The 18,566-nt window shown below is 37.5% G+C and overlaps 1 protein-coding gene across 3 annotated transcripts; it reads right to left on the minus strand.

Annotated features, from left to right (window-relative positions):
• Positions 1-998: 998 nt before the first annotated feature.
• Positions 999-17,922, minus strand: Brr2 (U5 small nuclear ribonucleoprotein l(3)72Ab). 3 transcript variants are annotated; one of them, XM_077434682.1, is made up of 35 exons: positions 17,759-17,922; positions 17,469-17,632; positions 17,177-17,390; positions 16,988-17,099; positions 16,763-16,905; positions 15,395-15,457; positions 14,994-15,243; positions 14,774-14,915; positions 14,558-14,690; positions 13,399-13,477; positions 13,153-13,286; positions 12,877-13,074; positions 12,407-12,795; positions 12,124-12,339; positions 10,897-11,059; positions 10,641-10,818; positions 10,437-10,569; positions 8,506-8,670; positions 8,024-8,431; positions 5,936-6,269; positions 5,490-5,852; positions 5,208-5,417; positions 4,753-4,853; positions 4,584-4,674; positions 4,328-4,507; positions 4,021-4,257; positions 3,765-3,946; positions 3,518-3,689; positions 3,284-3,444; positions 3,054-3,205; positions 2,773-2,905; positions 2,553-2,700; positions 1,738-1,914; positions 1,420-1,662; positions 999-1,349 (listed from the first exon to the last, which is right to left on the minus strand). In XM_077434682.1, exons 1-35 carry the CDS (start codon positions 17,801-17,803, stop codon positions 1,107-1,109), a joined length of 6,456 nt encoding a protein of 2,151 aa, XP_077290808.1. In that variant the 5' UTR covers positions 17,804-17,922; the 3' UTR covers positions 999-1,106. The 3 variants fall into 3 exon arrangements, with proteins under 3 accessions (XP_077290808.1, XP_077290806.1, XP_077290807.1); XM_077434680.1 differs by having other exon boundaries at positions 14,558-14,710; positions 14,785-14,915; positions 15,323-15,457; XM_077434681.1 differs by having other exon boundaries at positions 14,768-14,915; positions 15,323-15,457.
• Between the last annotated feature and the right edge of the window lie 644 nt (positions 17,923-18,566).

Here is an 18,566-nt window from a genome sequence, read left to right on the forward strand (position 1 = left end):
TGTACAATTTGATAGATGTCTCATTGATTTGATTTGCGAGGTATTCAGTGACTTATATAATAAATAAAAAAAATGCTGCAATATTTGTAATTGGCCAGGAAGGCGCATTAGGGTTGCCTGTAAGGCCTTCCTGGTATGTGTTTTGAAAAAAAAATTTCAGGTTTACCCTGGCGAGTCTATTGTATACGCACGCACTCGCCCAGGTCTGCGAGAACTCCAGCGTATCCTTTGTTCAGGCACTTATTGAGTCCCGTTAGCCTAATCCGGGGTCTCTATTGTTCACCCACGAATGCACTAAGACAGTGGATACTCTCTCTCATGTCCCCAATGCGAAGAGTTGATAGAAAGACCGACAAGAGAATGGTACCAAAGAATGCAGGGCTGTGGATCTGGAGTCAAAGTCGTAAAAAATCAACCGACCGACTCCTTTTTTTTATTTTTAATAAATAGTATTGTTAAATTGATTTATTTGTGTATGAAATTCATACACATATACTGTGAATGTAATTATATTTTATTTATACCTATTTAATTACCAATAATTCAATAAATTGGATTACATGTCAATTTTTAGCGATTTTTTTTTCCTTAATTGTTTATATTTTGATTACTAATAATTTTATACGTTGGCAAGAAAAGTCCATTTTACTGAAATCGTTGAAAAGTTGGAGTCGAACCATAAAATAAAGCCGGAGTCGGAGTCAGAGCTGGTAAATTTTGATCAGACTCCACCGCCCTGTAAGAGAATATGGAAGAATAGAAGTATGTTGAAGAGGCTTTCATCCACAAGCAGATGGAGGGCGGCAATAAATGTTGATACCTTTCAATATTAATTAACACAATTGCGAAACAATGATCATCACAAAACTGTAAAATCAAAATGGTAATCTTAAATTATAAAGAAGTTGAAACCCTTTTCATATAATTCTGGGAAGTAAATATTTTCATAGAACTTAGAAAAGCCATTTTCAATCCAGTATTGCAAATAAAAATACAAAAATTTGTACACAAGATTTATTTTGATTCATTTAAAATTTTACATACTTAAATCCTATCATTACAAAGTAAAACGGTGTACTTATAGTGGTAAAAAACAGAAATAAAATCTAATCCGACTCGCTTTCAGAGCCTGAACCAATGTCTCCGACGTCTATCGAAAATTTGTATTCTTGATCACAGCCTAAGTAAGCGTCGCTCATGAAGTACAAAGTATACGAATGATGACCCGGTGCACCGGCGACAAAGTCCAATTTGACCTTTGCCTTCTGAGCGAGAGCCACCCGCTTGATGGAGACGAGAGAGTTCGACTTTGGATCACCGATAACGACCCACCAGCCCTCTTCTCGTTTCTGCAAACAAACAAAAGCAATAAGCAACATATACATACACAAAAGCACCAAAAACAAAACAAGATGAAACCTGTGGGAAGTAAGGAGCTATGACAGGTCCAGCTAATTCATCTTCACGTTCTAACGTGACGTGCACGTGAACAGGAGCGCCGGCACGCAGCGTTGCCTTATCAGCTACTTCGTACGTCAGTTCAATGTTGGGATACCTATTGCAAAAACGGGCAACATCAGCAGTTTGCTGTTCAGTCAGTTGTAATAGTTTAGCTCTCGCTTCATCTTCCAGCTCCATTATATCAAACACCGTCTCGATATTCTGTAAAAGTGAATTTTGCATTAAAAAACTACAAAACCAATTTACTTCTCAAGTAAATTTTTAATGTTTCAATACCTTATCAGTGCATCTTTTGATGATTTCAGGTGTGAAGTGAGGTAGTTGTTTCAAATAGGAGTCTTTAGCCCACATTGCTTGCGTAACCATCTGAGCGAGCTCCATAGCTGCTACAGCTGGAGACAACCATCCGTTACTTGAAAGTACATCTACGCAAGCTTGAATCAACCGTATAGCCTAAAACGAATTAAAATAATAAAAAAATAATTAACAAAGACATAGTACTAAATATCAGAAAACGCAGTTAAAAATTTGACATTGATTGCTTATCAAATAATGTTTCAAATAAGATTTGACCAATTCTCGTTAAATGAACTCCTCGTTTCTATATTTATATAAATTACAATTAAAATTTGACTTGATCTTAAAAGTTGTGACATACATAGTAGAGATATTGAAAAATGTGTCTGGAATGATTACTGTGATGATCCTAGTACCAAGTCGACGAGACAAGTATAGAAACGGAGAGTTCATTTAACGAGAATTGATGTTTCAAATACTTTTAGATATTTTAACCAATAGGAATTGGGATCTAGTTTGATTACTGCCAAGTTAAATACAGATGCTGACTCACAGGAATATATACATCACAATCAACCGGTGATTTGAGTTTGATTAAACATATATTTTTTCATCTATATGTAGAACTAGGCATGGTATTGAAGAGCTAGCATTTTACAATACGTATATGACTTTATATTATAATAATTGTTCAATTGGTTTATATTATACTAATTGTAAATTATTATTGAATGGTAATTAACAAGACATGGGATATTTTACAACTTCTTAACGATAACTCTGATAAATTTTACTTTAGATAGGACGATTTCGGTGTCCTGTTGCAATTCAGCGCCGAGCTGCAAACGGGATAAGTGAGCTTGCAATAACAAATTAGCCTTCACGTGAGGATCGTTGAATCGAGGCATGCCTCCGTTAGGACCTGTCAATTTATGCGGTAATCTGAAAGAAGAAAAATGATTAATTCACACATTGATTGCAATTCGTTCAATATGACTTTCAAAATATACATACCTGGCGCTTAAACTCTTGAGCAATTGATCTTCATGGTGCCGCACGCATATCTCTTCATATTCGGCAGCTGATGCGATGATTTCGAGCAAACCGCGGATCTTCGTTTTGTTCGTTAGGGACAAGCTGAATAATTCTAAAATAAATATTATTGAACATGTGAGTATGAAGTGTGTATGGTAGTACTTGCCCGGGGGTTCCAAATGATACTTCATGTGTATCATTTGGAACCCCCGCATCCAGGATCCTACATATATAATAATGTGGGTGTAATATGAACTAACCAATAGTGGTATAATTGATGTAATAGTATGAAGCAATCATTCCTAAATTCAAAGCTTGGCAATCCATTTCTTCTTCGACGCTGATACATTTCGATTGTTCTAGATCGGCCAACGTTGATTCTACCAATTCAGATAAATGATCGGATAAATGCCTGGAAATATAAAAAAAGACAATTTATTAAACGTACTATTTATATACAGTACAATATATGTATGTAATAATAAAGTACCTATGAGTGACGCCTTGTAAATTATAGTAGTTTGGATTTTGCGTTAAGCGACGGTACAAAAATGTCCACGTTAGATAATCGACGGCGTCCTGTTTATTTTCAACCGTCTTAGTGACGATTTCTGCGTTCATGTGATCGTGAAGACGATGATCCAAATGGCTCTAAAATCCACACTCAATTAGTAAACTTTTAACAAAATAAAAGCGGCAAAAATCAAAACAACAGACGACTCACTTCAATCGGCAAACATTCATTGAGGAACTTCTTGAAGAAGTCCTTCTTAGACGACTGACAGAGAAGTACGCACTTTGCGTCAACGTCTTCCAAAGGACGTCCAGCCCGTCCGACCATTTGCAGCACGTCAGTCAGCGGGTAGTCTTCGTAAGCGTGTATCTTTCCGTTGTATCTGCAATTGAGTATATTCTTAAAGCAAACCAGCCAATCGGAGGATGCGGTTAATGTTGTATAGGTAAATTGTTACATTTGTGTATCGGCTATGATGACGAGATGCGCTCGTAAGCGTTGACCCCAACAGAGATCGTGGGCAACGACTGCGACTTGCACAGCGCCGGATTCCAACAACTGAGCCGCTAAACGTCTGTCTCCAGGTACTAACCCGGCGTGCAAGTAAGCAACGCCTCGAGAGAGCGTCTCTTTTAAGGTCTGAAATATACATATATTAGAAATTTAGCTTCGAATTGTATTTAAGATTATACGATTTGCCGCTAAATACATACTTTGTCGACCATCCTATCGAGGAAGGGTTTAATATCGTCACGGTCGGCATGCAGAAACCGAGACGGTTGACCGTCGGCTGCGGCATGCGTCAATAGATCGACGGCGGCTAAACGAGCCTGTCTGCGTGTCGGTGAAAATACCAGAGCCGGCGAATGAGGACTGTGTCTTACGATAGCCTCGTAGATCAGCTTCGACATGGCCGCTAGTCGAGACGCCGTATGAGAAATGTTCACACCCTAAAAATACAACGAAGAATTAATATGTGTATATTTTCCATGTTTAGAGAACGTTGAAGTGTTGCAATACCTGAACGTGTAATTCTAGAGGTACGGGTCTAACACTGGGATGGAAGTTGAATGAAGAATTTGCACCACAGCCTAGCCAATGTGCAAGATCCCTGGCTGCGGCTAGAGGTGCCGACAGAGCTACGATTCGGGCTGGTTTGCCCGTTTGTGAGCCGACATATCTAGCTCTCGCCAATACAACCTTAAATAAAGAAACAAACAATAGATATTCATATTGATTATATGTATTTCAATATGAAGTATTAAACGGTATATACTTCTAAAACAGGTCCTTCAGGGCCTCCCAATAGTTGTAGTTCATCGGCTATGAATAGTTGTACGTTCTGAACGTTCTTCCTTCCTTTCCATCTGAAATGAAATATATGTTTAAATGTTATATACATTTTAACAATTTAATGATATCTAAAATTGTAAATATATTCTTACCGTCTGGATAGAACGTCCCATTTATCAGCAGTAGTTATGATAATTTGTCCTTTAGTTAAGAGTTTGTTATCCGTTACGGTTTCTCCAGTGAGTAGTACAACCTAGAATTTAACTCAATATTATAGTTCATATATCATTATTTTTAATTTATACCAGGAAGGCATCAATTAATATCCACCGAGACATCTATGGTCAAATAAGTAAATTTGCAGCATTTTTATACAATTCAGCGAAATTCGAGATTGCTGAAAACTCGAGATTTACGAAAAAGTGGAACCGTTTCAATGAAAATCAGATAAATTGGCAAACTTTAATAGGAAATGATCGATCTGGAGTCACAAATCCAAGGTCTGGCCAGCAGAAACCAGTAGGATTTGAACCCGTGACCACTTCTCAGCCTATTCTGCTGGTTATATATTATTAATAAAATATTATTATATTAAAATAATAACAACCTTAATTCCGAGCTGTTGTGAGAACTTGTTATGCCAATCGGTGAACAATAGCTCGGCCAGTGATTCTTTAGTTACAATGTATACGCAACGGCCAGCAGGATTCTGTGTCAATAATCTCAATATGGCTAACTCAGCAATGGTCGTCTTTCCGGAGCCAGGTGGTGCACCGATTAATATGTTATCATCCGAGTTATACACAGCATTGAATACCTAATAGAAAATTTGCATATACGTAAGTATCGTTGTTAGGTCGTTTATATATTAAAGAGGATCTGATCATACCTGAGTTTGAATTGGATTGAACTGCGGTATTTTGTTAAGGTAGAGTGCTTCGAATTTGGAATTCCTCAGAGCGGTGATAGGTAAAGGTTGCAAATCTAAAAGTTCGGTGGGTGGAAGACTCTTTTCAGGTAAGATTAAGTGGCGGAAGCTGACTGGAAGTTGAGTTTCGGCTCCGATCCATCTGTCGGAAACCACTTTCAAAAAGTACTGCGGAGGCAACGGTTCGAATATGGGGACACAGAATTTGATCGTATGTTCGTCGGTGGCGTATTTGGCCTTCAGCAAGAAGTATTCGTGGTGGAGTATGACTTCGGAATCGACGTCTTCAACGAGAATCCAAAACGCTTCAGATTGACCGTGCACCTAAAATGCAAACAAGTATGTATAGAAATTTGTGAAAAATTCAATGACAATGCATTCATTCATCAGTTTTAAATAAAAATAACCTTATCATCCCATTGAAAATCTGGTGTAATGGTGAGTTCAACTCTAAGAGTAGATCTGGTGACGGGTTGAATGTGGGTGGAAAGATCCAACTTGGGAAACTGTCGCACGTACTTATGCACAGTTTTGCCAAGCTTCGGAGCGCGCACCAATTCTCCTATCTCGGCAGGTCCAAGCTCGTATAAACGTTCCCAGGGGAAATTTTTCTTTTCCAATTTACGCACGATTTCCTCGGGCATTTTCTTGAACTGCCTGAGAGGAGACATCGACTGCCACATGCGACGATCGATCATCTTACAGAGCGACAATGTCTTATCAACCAATTGAGCCCACCCTCTGAAAAGCATATTACATTAAAAAATATTCGGATGTGACCAACCAATGACTTTATCTATGTATTTGAGGAATATAAGGTAAAAAAATAAAATTTGATAAGTAAACATACATACACGTTCACACACACCGGTTATAAGAGCATTTTCGATATAAATTGAGCGCAAATGTAGGGAAACTTATACAAGATAAAAGTTGTACTTCCGATTGTCGGATTTTGTTCGAAATTTTTTTAATTCTTTAAATTAACTACAATTATTATACACATCAAATATCAACAAAATAAAAATAATTTAAAAGGTCAAAATTAAATAATGAAATATTGTTTTAAAAAAAAATTCTACCGGTTTACGCATTCTGACCAAAACCTTATCAGCTCTTAGTTAGTACATAAAGAATACAAATATAAATTTTCAGCTCGATACATTCAGGGATGTGGAAAGAATCTTGGTCACAACATTTTTGACTTTTTTAAGAGGAAAAAATCCCACTTCCGGTTTATTAAATTTATGTAGTGATTTTTTTATTATTTTCATCACATCGATACAAGAATTACACATGAATCTTTTCGTGAAGAGCATTCATGTTTAAGGGGTCGAAAAAGATAGTGAAAGAAAAATCGAACAAGAGTAAACTGCCACTTCCGGTTGACGGATGCTTACCAAATTTTATACATAGCTTGGTATTAAGAGGGCTGTACACCCGAAACCTTAATTTTGTTACCGTTCCTTTCTTCGATATATATATTGAGTGAATGCGACAATATATATCAATATATATATATATATATAACAATATATATCAATATATATATTGAGTGAATGCGACAGTTGCGATTCGACCAGATAAAACGTGTTTTAAATTGACAAAATCGAGGTTTCGTATTCTACTATTTTCTCCTCCAAAACTGGACCAATTTTTAAAAAAATTTCATCATCGGTATGAGAAATATATATTCTGTGCATCTATCGCCGTATTTTTTTTTAAATCGACCGTTAAATAACCACGCTAGACTCTTTTCGTGGGTGTAAAAAAGAGGCGATTTTATAGATGTTTGGCGGCTCCTAGCTCCTATAAAAAATAATTAATCAAAAAAATAAAACGATAGATGCACCCCAATGGTGGATATCCATAGCATATTAAAAAATAATTTCTCTAGTGCCATAATTGAGGTAGGGAGAAGTATAGTACGTTTGTATGGACAAGGCGCTGCTGTCCAGCCCTCTTAAGCTTAAACTTTTAGATATGAAATTTCAGTTCAATAAACCAAAAGGTTTTTGAGAAAAACATAAAAAAAACCTCGATTCTCTAGAGTAAAAGTACTACTTCCAGTTCAGGTAAAAATATTAGGATATAAAATGTATAATTTCTATTACATGTAAAAAAATTTCAGTCCGATTCAGTTAGCGGTTTGGAGATAATTGAATTCAAAAATTTAAAATAAAAAAGAGGACACCTATAAGGGGAGGTACCATTTCCGGTCAACTTAAAATTTTGAAAAAAATATATACATACATCGTATCGATAAGAATTTCAGTAACCGATACTAAGTTTCAGTTCGATAGGACTAAAGGTGTTCAAAAAATACACACACACACATTTTTTCTAGATCATGACAACATGATCAGTGAGTTTGAATCATTCAAAATCTCGATTTCGATTTTTCCCACGATCACAAAAAACTACACCTATTGTTAGTACGTACATAGATAAAGCAACAACTATTGTTTAAATTAAAACAAAATAGTATATATTACCTGTATAGAACAATTTCAAATATGGCTCGTAAGAGACGTGACGCTGACTGGGTGACATACACCATATCAGCCATCAGAGCGAATCCTTCAAGTTTCAACTGTGAAACGTATGCTTGCAGGAGTACGTTGACTTTGGCCGAAGCCTCTTCAGCGCCCTCTTTCACCGGAATCGGCACTCGTCCGACAAGTTTTTGCAACTCGGGCTTTTCCTCCTCGCGCACGCTCACATGTCTGAATTCTCCGGAGAGCGAAAACACACGCAGCAATTCGATCTCGCTCAACGTCGGCTTCAACAGTTGATTGTACGTAAGCATAGTCTCGTGAGAGCAGTAGTAATGTGAAGCGATCCGACCCGGTTCCATCACCTGGAAGTGGCCGGACTTTCTGTCGTATTTCACAAGACCAGATCTGAAAAATATAGTTAATTAAACATTGATTAATAATATTCATGTAAGGTTTATTCATTTAGTTATATGACTTACTTGTCCAATAGAATGGCCGCAGTATGAACTAAATCGGCTCTATGCATTTCGAGCAGAGGATCGTTGGCGAGGCGTTCAGCTGAAACTCCGTATAAAGCAGGTTGACGCAACATTCGTACGTATAAATAAGAGTATCCAAGCCATGTTACAGCATCTCGAACCGATCTGAAATATTTATAAGTCATTTTGAAAAAAAAATTAAGTAATCTCTTACAGTGAGCAAAAAAAAGTAACGTTTTTTACTTACGGAGAGGAGAATAATCAATATTTACTAAGTTGACCCACTGAATTCGAATATGAAAATGATTTTTGTTGCTTTTTTCTCGTTTATGAGATATGAGCGTTTAAAAAAGGGCGCAATTTTTACAGATTTTTGACTTTTGTAGTCTTAAACTCAAACTCTAGTATTGCTGTGCCAAAAGTGAGTATTGGAATCAACAGTTGTAACGCGACGTTCTCCCCATAGTCCCATAGGGCAACACTCGCCCTTTATTTCGAGTGGCCACACAGAAAAGAGCCATATAGGCGCGCGCGCATCGAGAGCGCGTCTCGCACCCGCCATCCACCGCCGAAGAAAGATCTCTCCTGTGCACGACTCCACGGGGAGACGGGGCCCAGAGATCCGCCATCTTGCTGAAGAACCGCTGTGAGGTCGAGTGCAGCATCACTCCCTCCCAAGAGTTCCAGCACAACGTCTTCTGTATTCCTCACGCAGTTTCTGTAGAAACGTTAGCCGTGAGAGGACCCGACCACGAGGAAGCTGTTATCAACGAGACGATTTGCAGTCAGGAACCTCCCCGACTATATAAACTGTATCCCAAGGTTAGTTCACGTTTCCCTATAACCCGACCCTTGAAAGAAGAACGACGTATCCGCCCTCTGGATCTCCCACCGCGAGATCAGATAACGCGCGTAAAGCCGTTCGTTACACAGTCAAATTTATTTTCTATTGATTGTGATTTTTTTACAAGGCTATTCTATGTTTCACTTTGCTAATCGTTCAGGAAATATTCCTACATTCTTCCGATCGGTTTGTTGTTGCTTTAAAATACTTAATTAATTATTTACTGAATTTTAGTCAAAAATATATAAACTTTTACACATTTGTTCTCAAGCTATCATGCATTTATTGGACCAGTTCTATATTTCTCTACATTTACAAGGGTTGGTTTTCAATTTCTATATATATATTTTACTTTATTTCGGCGTATTAATTCGAGCGGTAAATGATTTTAAATTACAATATGAAATGTTCTAGGCAGGGCTTGTCTTACTCATCACTAGTAAGTGAACGTGAGCGAGTGAGATCGAATGATGCGCTCTCCAAATTATCATCTCGCTCTTGCATCATACATTTGGTCATCAACAACATCATTTTTTAAACTCAATTTAAAATCCCTCTAGTGTTCAAATTAGTACGTATAAATAATAATAAAATGTTTAGACAAAAAACCCCCTTAAAAAGCGGTAAAGTGAAAAATTAGCGAAATAAACTCATAATATTGCAGAAAAAAAATGTGTAACAAGTATATTTTTGACTTTTAAAATTCGCTATTTAAAAAGTATTTTAAGGCAATAAAAATATATAAGAGGCTTGTAAAAAACCACAATCAATAGAAAAAACATCCGACTATTGATTTCAATACTCACTTTTGGCACAGCAATACTAGATTTTGAGTTTAAGACTACGAAAGTCAAAAACCTGTAAAAATTGCGCATTTTTTAAACGCTCATATATCAACAAGAAGAAACTAAACAAAAATCATTGTCATATTCGAATTCAGTGTATGTCAAATATCGTAAAGATTGAATAATCTCCCATTCATTAATTTTTTTGTTGCTCAGTGTTAACATAGTCAGTTATGTATATATGTATGTAGAAAAGAAGAATCGATACCAAACATGATATTAATAATCAAAAATCCTCTTACCGAACAGTTCCCAAGACTATTTCGGCATTGAGCGTATCTGCCAATCGGGACACAAGCTGTGATTCAATAGGCAGTTGTTGATTCAACAAGGACAGGTAGTATTGAAGCTCAGAATGATTTGTAATCAATATACCTGTATAAAAATAAATTAACAATAAAGATTGAACAATGTATAATGTTTTTATTGATAAGATCAATCGTCACCTTCTCCTTTGGTATCGTACTGCGGTCGACCAGCTCTACCCAACATCTGCAGCACGTCTAGAGCACCCAATTCAACCCATCGTCCCCGTTCTGGAGAATACACTTGTGTGCCCTTAATAATGACAGTGTGAGCTGGAAGATTCACACCCCAGGCTAAGGTAGCCGTAGAAACTAACACCTGAAATTTAATGAATAAATTAATAAAGAATGTATGTAGTGACGATATAATACTGATAATAATTGGAGATGAATCTACTTGGATGTGTCTATCAGCGAACAAATCTTCCACGAGGGTCCTGTCGACTCTCGTCATACCGGCGTGATGGATGGCGAAGCCGTACGGAAGCAAGTCTTTAAGCTCGGTATTTTTTACCTGTTCAGCTTCGGATCTGAGTACTTCCATACTGGCCGAACCCTCTCTGTAAGTTTATACGAAACATTTATATCTATGGAAAATATGATGATGACTAGTAGAGGATGAAATTCTCGTATGTTTGAAGAACAATCATAGCAAATAGACAAAATTCTTCAAGAGTACTTGAAAACTAATGATAAAAACATACTCAAAAGTACGTCTAGATAGACTGCAGCTGTTGATAGGCGTGTCTTCATGTCATTGTTAATTCATACGATCCTAATATTAAAATAAGTTTCTCCTACATTTCTTCAAATATGGGAATCACCGTTATCGATCACTGTCAAACCTATATTAATACACTCCAAGGGGTGAGTTTTGCCAAGGATTGCGACAGCAAAGATTAGACGTACTAGCATTTTTTTGCACGTAAAAACTATTAAAAATAAAAAAAGCCGCATATCAATTTGTGTGTCTGCACCTTAAGACCAATTTTTTTTATTTATTATATAATATACACGGAAGGCCTAACAGGCAAACCCCAATGCGCCTTCCTGGCCAATTACAAACAATGCAGCATTTTTATTACATAAGTCGCTGAATTACGAGACAGTGAAAACTCGAAATTAACGAGACATCTATGAATTTTAACATGCACATAAATCATATTCAAATAGTGGTGACATAGTGGGTAGGATGGGTTTTTAGCCAATTTAATGGAGAACCGTTTCAACAATGAAATCAGAAAAATTGGCAAACTCTGATAGGAAACGATCCACCTGGAGTCACAAATCTCCAAGTCTGACCAACACCATTAAACGCAACCACCGAGCCATACTGCTGGCTACTAATAGATTTGTTACAATATTGGCAAAGTTTTAAACTTTCCAAGGTTTTGACCAGCAGCATTACAGATATACTCAGAATAAATTCTTTTCAATCGAGGTCAACTTACTGGATAGAACCCGGCACCTCTCGGTGTTAGACAAAAGCCCAACCACCAAGCCATGCCGCTTGCTGGTGGTTAAAAAATTAAAATAGGCAGGAACAGAAAAGGATTTGCGAGCAGTAGAATGTTGTAAACGATGATTACATGTTGAAAAATCAATTTAATATAAACACACAAACCTAAGAAACTGTCCAAGAGTGTCTTTTTCAAGACACATATCACGAACGGCACGCGCCGTCTTCCCGGTCTCCTTACGAGAATGAACGAAAATTAAAACTTGATTTCTACCGGCATGCTCCATAGTCTTTTCATATACGATTTCGTTCATGACTTGGAAACGCTTCAAAGCTTTCTTTTCAGTGATACCGATATACTGCTGTTCCAAAGCGACAGGCCTGAAATATAAACCATATTAATTTCAAAATTACACCAGCAACCATTGCAACCACTGCGATTGAATACCTGAAACTGTTATCGAAGTAGAATAGACCGGTATCAGGACGAACTCGCAAGAAAGCAGCCACGTCACGGTAATTGGGCAGGGTAGCACTGAGTCCTACTAAACGTATTTCCTCTTGAGCCGTTTCCGCAGCTCGAATAGCACGAGCGACGAGAGCTTCCAGCACCGGTCCACGTTCATCATGCAAAAGATGCACCTCATCAATTATGACCAGTCTGACCAGATTGGTGAACGTCCTCTCGCCGCCCTTCCTAGTTATAATATCCCACTTTTCGGGCGTGCAGACTATGATCTGAGTGGCGTTGATCTGCTCTCTGGTCAGCTGATGATCACCAGTCAATTCCGATACGGTGATATTGTATGGAGCTAAACGTTTACTAAAACTGCCCACCTATAATATAATAAAATATTATAATATACATTCGAAAATGAAAGATGTCTGTTTGTATGTACTATATATATATATATATACCATTTCTTGTACGAGTGATCTCATAGGTGCAACGTAGACTAGTTTGAATTGATCTGCGGCAATGGTGCCGTCTTGGTTGATGTGTTTTCCTATCTCTCTAAGCATGCAAAGCAACGCAACGTTGGTTTTACCAGCACCGGTAGGGGCGCACACTAGAAGATTCTCATCGGAATTGAGAGCTGCCGGTTCAAGACGGCTCTGAAATATGAATTTAACTGTATAAAAATCAATTTGACAAATAATAATCACATGACGAATAAACGGCATCGTGTTAACCTGGATTCGATTCAATGTTTTGAATCCTTCGAATGCTGGTTGTACGTATTTAGGTAGTTTATCAATTGGAACTAATGTTTCGTCGTCGTCGAACGGTTTCGGCTTCAATGCCGGTACGTGAACTTCTTCGTATCCTAAAATTTATAAACACACAATCAAATTATTGGGAAAGTCATATTTATTTCATAAGATTTGTATACAACTCCTTAATGGTCAAATTAAAAATATAAATATGTATATGTATACCCTTTCGCTGTTTTCTAAATGATCCATCGGGTAGTTGACAACGTTTATTAGCCATCAAATGAGATCCTTGAGCAAATACCTGAAAAGTATACGGCAATGTATAAAAATCATTGTTTCAATATATTATATCGCTATTTTGTGTGTCTGTTTGTCTGAGATTACGTTCGCCGTACTATAATAGTCGTTTCGATTCGGCATAAATATGTAAGTCACATTTAAAACACTGCCAAAACGTACATACGAATACAATAACAAAAGAAAAAAACTTCTATATATACTATTTACTACCAATGTTTCCTCTTGGTAGAGAATTACCGCCATCTATTGAAAATTTATCTAACATTTAAATTTTTCTATTGGTGTTTTATATTGTTTAACAGTAGGTAGGTAGTTTTTACCTTTTTTTCATATTAAACAATTACATATAAATATATTTAAAAGGCACATATTTGAAAAAATTTCGACAGCGTTCGGAATGAACCGACACATTTCTTTTAATTTTAATTTTATTTAACCCTTTGCCCGCGGCAATAAACATAGCGAACAAACCCTGTACGCTGCACCTTTTTCGCGAATTTGGCAATCGAGTTTTCGACCTTAAATACAGATTTTAATATTTACTCAAGTAACCAGATATGTTAATTAACACATAAAGTATTATTTTAAACAATAAAATACATAATATATCTCGTAGTTTTGGCTTAATTGTCAAATAATCATTCTTCATACAATTGAGACGTATCGTCGCCATTGTTCAACAGACGTGACGTCACATAAACGAGGTTTCAGTATGGTTCCACAAAAAACTAATTTTGACTGGTATATATTCATTTTAAGCAAATTGAATAGATGTCATTCAACTCTCAGTAATATATTCAACCAATTTTGAACCTTAAAACAGTTGAAATAGGCGCATATAAGCCTCAAAATCCTGTGCAAAGTTCAGAAATTCTATGGAAGAGAGCCGCGCTACATACTTTTCCTAATCAAAGCTTCCATAGAAGACGGCCGCAGGCAAACGGTAAATAACTTAATATGCCAGCACCCATGCGATGATATTTCATCGGATACAACACTAGTTGTTTTAATATTAGCGAAAGTATTCAGCTTTGTTCAGATTGAAATGCTAATATATAAAATATTTAATTTATAGTATTACAAGTTCTTCGAGATCGAGCGCTTTACGAGAGCCTCCGACTTGTCCACCTCCAGGTCCGACAGACGAAGTCATTTCTTCAGTGTCATTTGTTGTAGCTTCGCGCCGTGAAGCAGTTCTTTCTTTGGAACCATCACTCAAAGAACTGACCGCATTCTGTATACAAAATAAAATCGTTATAGTGCATTTAGTAACAATACAATGAAACAGTACATATACGAGTTTCTTACATCGTCATCAGCTTTGCCTGTGTCTAGTTGTGCCAAGATCTTTTTGAGTGCAGTATCTCTCGACATTTGCTCTCGGATCGATAACTTCTCAGTTTCGGATTGAGACGATGCCAACATTGTACAATATAACACTAAAATAATCAAAATTCATGTTAAACTCCAAATCTTAAGCGTTTAAATTTAAGCAATTTATTAGAATTGCTTGTTACCCATATGCCGATGTTTCTTCAAGAGTTTGATAAGGTCGAAACAGTCGTACCCCAAAAGTAGTACTAAACGATTTTCGCAATCGCGGTCGTCTGCGCTGTCACGCAGAGCTGACAACACGTCGCTGGCACGCTGTTGCGATACAACAGCATCTGAGTACACTCTCGATAGCCTTCTTTGTAACCAATATGCGTCAATGTCTAAAGGATGTAGAGGTCGTTGTTTTCTTCCGTCGTCTGTATTTCCGCCCAACTATACAAAAAATATAAATATATGAAAACACTATAAAGGCAATTTGAGCATTGCCGAAATAATAAACATTGATATTTACGTTCGATGCGAGAATAGTAGCGTTTTTACGACTCTCTTTACTTGCGGCTCCTTGATCTTTAGGATTATCTACATCCATTGCTTCAGTGCGATCGTCGTCTTCGACGTCGCCTTCTTTATCATCATCTTCTCGAACCTAATAAATGCAAATTGTCATGTATCAAAACAATTTGTCTATAAAAATGTGCAATATATTTTATGCTCAATACAGTATATACTAATTTATTTATTTATTTTACATTGATATATACCAGGAAGGCCTAACAGGTAAATCCCAATGCGCCTTCCTAGACAATTAATTACAAATATTGCAGCATTTTTATTACATAAATCGCTGTATTTCGAGAGGCTGAAGAACACGAAATTAACAATTAATTAATCCATAGACATCTATGGATTTATACTTGTACATAAATCAAATTCAGATATTTGTTAAATAGCGCAGAGCATCGTAGCCTGTGCACCACGGTAATATGTGTTCTCCGAACAGCACTTAGGCCTAATGCGTGCGAGTGAGATCGCGTGTGAGGGAAAAAACCGATGTTAGTTAATGTTTTGTCTCTACGCATATATACGGAATAACTAGCGGCTGCCGATGAACTACATATGTATGTACGTAGCTGACAAACTCTACGAGTCGTAAACAATGTGTGCCGCGAATATCCAAAGGTTACGATGCTCTGACATAGCGGAAAGGATGGTCTTTGCCAATTTGAAGGAGGAACCGTTTCAACAATGAAATCAGATAAATTGGCAAACTCTGATAGGAAATGATCGACTTGGAGTCACAAATATCCAAATCTGACCAACAGCATTAAAGATTAGCATGGGATCGAAGCCGGTAACCTCTCGGTGCTACACATAAACGCAAACACCGAGCTGCTGGCTACTAATAGATTTGTTACAATCTTGGCAAGGTTTTAAACTTACAAGAACATATAAAAACCAGCGCATAATAACAACCAATTCAAGAACATATAATAACAAGCGGAATAGACCAGTGGTTAGCAAATAATGCTTTGAACAGTGGTCATTGGTTCAAATCACACTGGTTTCTGCTGGCCAGACCTTGAATTTGTGACTCCAGGTCGATCTTTTCCTATCAGAGTTTACCAATTTATCTGATTTTCATTGAAACGGTTCCAACAAATTGGCAACCTTACCCATTTTCTCTTAAATCTCGAATTTCGCTGAAATGTATAAAATGCTGCAAATTTAACAATCTGTGGGTGTTAATTGATATGTATTTACTTTGTATAATACTCGTATCAAATGTACAATGTTCCTGGCCAGGAAGGCGCATTTGGGTTACCTGTTAGGCCTTCCTGGTTTAGATTAAAAATAAATAAATATATATATATCAAACGTCGTCCAAGGAAAAATGATTCTATATTGGCCATTACATATATTATAAATATAGTAATATAATAAAAATAACAACCTCTCCAAATGCATCTTCATCATCCTCGGAACTCGATTCTTCAAACTGCACATTAATGCCGTAAGTCTCATCGAGTTGCTCTGGATTATCGCCAGTGGGAAGAGGAGCGCTTCCAATACCGGTAAAATCAGTTATTTTCTTACCTAAGCATACAAAAATTTGTTTTTTTTTTAAATTTCAAATACAAAATTGTGACCCAATTTTTTTCTAGTAATAAATACAAACCCAAATTGACAAGTAGTGCAAATCTTTCATCGGGCACTGGTCCTAAAAGCGATTCAATTTCCGTTTTCCTATCGTGATCTTTCATCCGATCATTTTTCAAAACTGCCAAGACCTAAAAGCAATAATATATTAACACCGACAATTTAACGTATACATATAATAGTCGATAAAACGGCAGGTATGCAATACTTCATCTGCAGCTCCGCACAGAACATCTCTAGGTTGATCTCCGAGGGCGGCTTGCATGAAAGCTAAGAGCAATTCGTGTGCTCGTCTGGTTTCTTGAGTGCGAGGTCTGTAAACGGCAGCTCCGGCTCCGGCCGCATCTTCCACACTTTCGGAAGTCAACGTTGCGCCTTTCATACGCTCAAAATCGTATTGAGCCTCATCGCGTTTCTGCCGTCTATATGGAAATTAAGTATATATAAATACAACATGGTCTTATTTAACGTACATTTAATGCGTCTTATAAATATCTTACTTGACTTTACGTTCCTCGGCCTTTTCAGGTTTGGTTCGTTGATGACGATCGCCCATTCTGGTGCCGGTGAGTTTCCCCACCAACGACATAACCTCACCTGTGGCTTCATCTCGGCCTCGACGTTCAATGAATCTGACATCAGCTTGCAATACCAAATTAGAATTCTGAAGATATGAAAGTATTAGATCAGTACTAGTGTTCAGTGTATGTATGTATTGGGTATGGGGTCACACATCGGTACAAAAGTATGCAGTGTGAGTTTAGTTGTGATTGTGAGGCAGGATACTGACCGCTTTGTATTCGTATTGCTGCTGGCGAGCCGCTGCGTCCGCCATGGTGCCCTCGACAGGCCTCCGGAAGCCTCAGGAGCCTCCGAGGTCCTCAAATACAAAAACACGAATTGTGACGTACGACGCCGACACTCTAACCTCTATGCACCGACTTTACAAACGTCAAACCGTGACAGCTCGATTTACGACCATCAAACCTTTTTTGTCGAGGTCAACCGAAATATATAAAGTGAATGTTTCGGTGATTATTCCGCAAAATGCGATCTCGCGCAAGTCACTAAAATCTCGATCACGCAATATCTAGCACCAAAAAACTCCATTCAACCCAACTCCAAGCAACCCACGCGAAATATTGTACTGTAGGAATATAGCACACGTACTATACGAAACTATGACGATGATATCACCTATTTATTTCATCGAACTCAAGCTGTACAAATGACTTCATCGCGTCCTGTTCAAATACGTAAAGTCAACCTTGGCCGAAGTACCTCCGTTCGAACTAGGTCAAAGACACCGTAGGAATATAGCACGACTTGTCCTATTACGAATCAAACCCTGTGATCTCATACATTTCACACCAATCATCGTCGCTCCTGTACAAACATGCATAACTCAAGGGCAACGTCCCCTTCGACCATTCCAGAAGAAAGAGTTCATCGCTTGATCGTAAAACGAACGAAACTCAACAGTGATGTCATCAGGCAACCGCGACACATGTCCTAAAAAATCGTTTACGCGTGGCACGACCCCATTCTCAAACGAACGACGTCCTGGTGCTGACCCCATAGATATAAACCACACGTGT

The sequence above is a fragment of the Arctopsyche grandis genome, chromosome 7 (assembly GCF_051622035.1).
Source record: "Arctopsyche grandis isolate Sample6627 chromosome 7, ASM5162203v2, whole genome shotgun sequence".
NCBI lineage: Eukaryota > Metazoa > Arthropoda > Insecta > Trichoptera > Hydropsychidae > Arctopsyche > Arctopsyche grandis.

What these genes read in the sequence shown, in the direction of transcription:
- Brr2 (XM_077434680.1), bottom strand. Translation starts at nt 17,803, where the DNA reads ATGGCGGACGCAGCGGCTCGCCAGCAGCAATACGAATACAAAGCG. An exon ending in TACTTCGATAACAGTTTCAG is followed by an intron (nt 12,340 to 12,406) that starts GTATTCAATCGC and finishes TTTATATTTCAG; the next exon opens with GCCTGTCGCTTTGGAACAGC. An exon ending in ACTCTTGGACAGTTTCTTAG is followed by an intron (nt 11,060 to 12,123) that starts GTTTGTGTGTTT and finishes ATAAACTTACAG; the next exon opens with AGAGGGTTCGGCCAGTATGG.